Source organism: Halyomorpha halys, unplaced genomic scaffold, assembly GCF_000696795.3.
Source record: "Halyomorpha halys isolate HHAL.00 unplaced genomic scaffold, Hhal_1.1 Scaffold669.1, whole genome shotgun sequence".
In the NCBI taxonomy this organism is placed as follows: Eukaryota; Metazoa; Arthropoda; class Insecta; order Hemiptera; family Pentatomidae; genus Halyomorpha; species Halyomorpha halys.
This window is the reverse complement of record NW_027107180.1, coordinates 203463-209176: the sequence shown is the minus strand read 5'-3', so window position 1 is coordinate 209176 and position 5714 is coordinate 203463. Positions and strand designations below refer to the sequence as shown.

The 5714-nt window shown below is 27.2% G+C and overlaps 1 protein-coding gene across 1 annotated transcript in view; it reads left to right on the top strand.

Moving 5' to 3' along the window:
• The window catches only part of LOC106685190 (chorion peroxidase), a 12952-nt gene extending 7980 nt beyond the window's left edge, over nucleotides 1-4972 (top strand). The window contains exons 12-14 of the mRNA XM_067045493.1: nucleotides 2093-2262; nucleotides 4103-4211; nucleotides 4299-4972. Coding sequence (XP_066901594.1) covers nucleotides 2093-2262; nucleotides 4103-4211; nucleotides 4299-4431 — 412 coding nt within the window. The 3' untranslated portion in view covers nucleotides 4432-4972. The remainder of the gene's footprint in view (nucleotides 1-2092; nucleotides 2263-4102; nucleotides 4212-4298) is intronic.
• The last annotated feature ends 742 nt before the right edge of the window (nucleotides 4973-5714 follow it).

Genomic DNA, 5714 nt, shown 5'->3' with positions numbered 1-5714 from the left:
TAAACAACACCTATTCCTTCATTTATTGAATAACCAAATCTCCACATCTTTGTAATCAAATAAATAGGAGGGTATTGATTAACATTATAAACAGTAGTAAAGCCAATATACCAATGTAATTTCATTCTACTATCTGAAAATTTGTAAACGCTCGCCAGATAAAAATCTCACTATGTGAACCATGTAATTATTCTTAGGGGACATATGTCCCAGAATAAAATTATTTTTTCATTTCATTAATTTCAAACTTATATGTATTTAAGTTTGATAAATCTTTTAATTTTTTGATTGTGATATTTTGTATTCTGTATAAAGCATAATGATTAATTTTACTCTTCAAATCAAACTGAAGATTTATTTGTGGTTAATATTGCCAAGATTGGATCTTTTGTATTAAGATTCAATCTTCTTTTTAGTAAGCCTTCTATCAAAATCATAAATATTCAGTCATATAAATAAGTATAAATGTTTATACTTTGTTTTTTGTAACTGTACATTGATTTTTAAATTTTAATTATTTTCCTTTTTTTCTGGACCAATACAAAGCAATTATTGCGCCAAAAATTCACAATATGTTCCCAGCCTTTTTAACACATAAATCATAGAACAAAACTTAATTATTTCAATTTAAAAATTTATTTATATTGACAATATCTAACGAAAATATGTTTTTATTAATACTTGATCCATAAATGACGAAAGTTTAGAAATTATTTAATAAGATTCCGGATTTTATTTCCAAGGCAGTTGTTTTATTTATTAAGATGTTGAGGTATAAAAACTTTCATTTAGAATATTATCAATATTCTATATTTGTTTCTATTGTGTTAAGGTTTTCCCATATTCATTTACTAATATTCCTCATTTTGTTAAGTGAATCTGTTTTTTGTTGAAATAATGTGACTATATGACAATATTTCAAAAATAAATAGATGCACTTAACCCATCATTGGCCGCTAAGTCGATTTTAACACGGATGGCGCGCATGAGAATTTTTCTCACATTTCTTAATTAGAGCTCTTGAATATATTTTTTAAAATATAAAATTTTGATCTAAATTAGGTTTATTTAAGCGTAACAAAAAAAGTATAAAACAAATTTATTTTGATGCAAGAGCAAACTAGTTTTAAAAAATTAAAAAAACAAACATAATTATAAAATATTAATATACATAGAATGATATTTTGAAACAAAGAAAGTTATAAAAAAGAATCAAAATACAGATATATCATATTATCAGAACATAACACTAATCTTAAAACAAAAATGCTCAGTCTGAACAAATCTATTTTGCAAGTGAACAACTGTATAACTGGTACATATTGGTCTTTTACACTAGTGGCAATTCTTTTTTGTTTTTTTAATCGCTCTTCTGGGACAAAATGCACAAAACCCCTCTGTAATAGTGGCGCAGTGCTTGAAGTGGAAACTTGAAAAAACAAATTTTTGTTATAAGGACCACTCTAATATACACTTATAGTATCGAAATACAATTCATAGCAAATAATATGTACCTAATGAAGTTCCTACCTCTTCAAACCAACGTTTCTCTAGTTCTGCTGAATGTTATACAATTTTTATGGATTAAATACACTTGGAGCACATTAGAAAAACCCTCACAACTTGAATATTTTTTTTGCAGCCTCAGTTGTGTGTGAGATAGTGTCTCATGAGAAGGGTATATTGTCAGGGAAAGAGGGCTGGATGCTTACTCAGAGCTGCTTGAGTGCTGGGGGGGGGGGGGGTATAGAACGATTAACTTGAGAGCTATGAACGGTTACTGTGCTACCATCACGCAGTGACCAATGAAGGGTTAACAAAATGAGGAATATTAGTACATAAAAATGGGGAATCCTGTAATGTAGTACAAACAAATATAGAATATTTATTATATTTTAAATGGTAGTTTTTTCACCTCAACTTCTAAATAATTTTTTTTTAAAAATACAAATTACTTGATATATGGCTTTCTTCATAAAATCAAATTTGTTATGTCCAAATTATCAAGTATTTGTTTTTCAAAATTATCAGGTGGCTATAGTAGATGATTATATATAGTTTACGAAGCCAGTTAAATTGTTTTGTTAAACAGGCACCCTTCAGATGTTGACTTGTGGTCCGGCGGAGTCAGTGAGAGACCTCTTCCTGGTAGCATGATAGGGCCTACCTTTGGTTGTATTATCGCTACACAGTTCAGCTATGCAAGGAGAGGGGACAGATTTTGGTATGAGCTTCCTAATCAACCATCTTCGTTTACACCAGGTAAATTATATTGTTTCTTGACAATGTTGCATGAAAAATTTCTCCATTTCTTTAAATATAGTATTACGTTAATATTTGTGTGTGTTTTTTAAAACTTTATTTGATTATATTACCTTGATTTAATATGAAATCAATTTTAAAACCACTTTGTCTTAAGATCCATTTGAAGAAATTTTTATAAAAATTTCAAATGAGCTGAGGTAAGTTATCATAGCCAGCAAGCATAATGATTTAATTACTGAAATGAAAAGGAAAGGAAACATGAAAAATTATAGAGCTTGATTGTGTTGACTTTTAGATAGACCAAAGTTAAGCTGATTAAAAAAAAAAAATCTGAACTAAAATCAATGAACTATCTATTAATCAGATTTTGATTGTATATTTTGTATGGGTTGTGTACATTTTTTTTACCTCATTGAATAATTAAATGAGACATATTTTTTAATTAAACATTTTTACTTTTGCTTCCTCACTACTGAAGGTGAAGAAGCTTTGAATTTATACAGTTTATATTTTGAAAACAGCAGGGTAATTTTACGTAATAGTTGAGTATAAATTTCATCAACTACTTTTGCTTACCCTTATAAAATACTGTTTTCCTGAACAAACCTATGTTTTACAGCGTACAGGCTCCTCTTGTGGATTTTATTCACTGATGATAAGTCATTAATCTTAAATTATAAAGGCTTTTTTTTATATTCTGAGTAGAAATATTGAGAAAAAAGATGATATTCAGAAAAAAAAAACTTTCAAAAAAGAAAATGAGGTGATAGAGTAGAAGGAGATAGAAATGGTGTGGGTGTTGTAGAAAATTGGTATTATTATTTAATTTATAAATACTATAGTAAATAAAACAATAGATGGCAGCATTGGTTCGGACAAGGGGATGACCATGTTGCCTCTGTTTGAAGTTGAGTCAGGAGTTGACATCTATTTAAGCAACACACTCTGTCTTTTGTTACAAAACCTTCTCTAATTCCACAACAAAGGAATCTAAACATCTACCTTCCTGACATTTCTTTATTATATTGAATATTTTATTCTTGTAATCAAATTTCCAGCTTTGGTTTATTGTTTCATAAATAATAATTTCTTTGCTTTTTTTTTTTTTTTTTTTTTTTTTAATTTTGGTTTTTTAAGAATGTTTTTTGGAGAAAAATACACACAATCACTCATGAAACCTAATTGGTAAATGCATTGTCTTACAAAGAGAAATGATTCAGTGAGAATTAGTTACTAAGTTCTGGTTATTTGCCCAAAAGTTGTACACTACATCATATTATACTATAGGACTTGAATATTCTGATACTAAAACAAGGGATTTACAATCCTTTTTAGCTGAAGATCAAACCAGTTTTTATTTAACTTTATCTGTAGCTAACATTATACTGAGAATAGTTAGGCTCAAGAAAGCCTCAACTCTTACCAAGCGAATATATCTTCCCTTCTATATAACAAAACCTGTCTGTGTGCCTCTGCCATTGTATTTTGGCACTGTATAACTCCAGGCTCATGTCACTTTATAATTTATATCAATAAAAAAGTTTTGATTTAAGCTTTAATAATTTTGAAGCATAAATAAATAATATATTAATGGTTAATAGATTAGTATTCTGTTGAAAGAGATTGAGGAGAGGAAGAGAAAGTGATAGTGAGATAGATAAAGAGGAAGGATGACTAAAACTGTCCTCAGTATAGGACTTCACTGATTAATAATATAAATAGATATGTTTTATCATGTATTTTGATTATTTATTTTCTATTTATTGTGCATGTAATATTAAACTGGAAAATAAAAAAAATGTATAAATGATTGAAATACTATTTTGATATTTTACAGAACAACTTCAGGAAATTCGAAAAATTAAACTTTCAAGGGTTATTTGTGACAACACAGATTTGATTGATACCATTCAAGTTTACCCTATGGTTTTACCAGATCATGAAATGTAAGTACTGCTCAGATGAAATAAGAAAAAGTTAATTTTTTAAAAAAATAAATGAATGTTTCTTTAATGCAAACCTTTCAATTTCAGAAACCCAAGAGTACCATGTAAGAGCGGAATATTGCCAAGCATCGATCTTTCAAAATGGGCTGATTTTGGACAAGGAACAAATAACTTCCATACGACCCTTGAAGGCTTTGAATCTCTTCTACTCAAAAAATAATCAATAGTTCATTAAAATACAAAGTAAATCATCAAAATGTTTATATATATGTAAGGATGGTCATATATTTGCTGTAAGGACCACCACAACACCGTGCCAATATATGTGTATAAAAATATTTGCTTGACTTGTACTAATCAAATATGTGGTACAGATTTGTGATTTATATTTAGTTTTATAATGAGCCATATTGTCTCTTAAACAGAAAACAACAAATGGAAATCTACAATGCCATTCATGGAGAGATTTTTAACTTTCTTCAAGTTTTTGAAAACTTATAAGTTGTTTTTGTGATTTCTTTTCTTGTTATTTTACTAATTTAAAGTATTCTTGTAAATATTAGGTTTAAACGTTAGAGCTGAGATAATTTATTTGAATATTTGCATATTACCATTATTTTCTTGTTTTTAATGTTTGTAAAATGTGATGTATAGTTTTTTTATTGTTAGTTATAAGGAGGATGAAAAGTAATTTTTAAAAGTTTCATGGAGTTAATCCTTTTGAAGTTTTATTTTTAATATACTGTCATTTTACAGATCAATGTTGTTTTATTTCACCTAAATATCTCTGAAAGTTTTTAGTTATTATGTAAGTATGAACTATCAGATAAAATGAAACATGAAAGAATAGCCAGATTGTGTTTGCAAGATTATGCCATTATATTCAATTACAAGGATGTAAATATCTGTTCAGTGAAACTATTTTAGAGAAAACCCAAGTCAATTCATAGATAGATTTGATTAGTTTTTAATTGATTTAAAGTTGCAAAAACATATTAACAACTAAAACCATTGTTCTTAATCCTTTTGAAATTGGAGAAAATTAAACAAATGTGGATAATATTTTTTTTTAATTATTTTTAAATCAAGTTGTAAAATTATGATAGATTTAATTTTAATTTTGATTTATTTAAACGAATAATATAATTTTTTGTTAGGAATAAAATTAATTGTAAATAATGGCTTCTTTAAATAAAATAATGAGTACTATCGGCAAGGCAAGAGCTGCCAATAGAATCAAACATAGCTACTAACCTAAGTGGAATATATATGAACAACTTATCAAAAAAATCTTTAGAAGAATTAAATTATAAGCCAATATTGATCAAAATACATTGATGATTTGTTACTGATTATTAACAAAAAATAAAGAAGATGAAATACTAAAACAGTTCAACAGCCAAGATGACAAATTAAAATTTATAATTGAATAATTCAAATAAGACTACAATATTTCAACATGGAATTGATATTAAATAAGAATTAATTCACATTGCTCTAAAA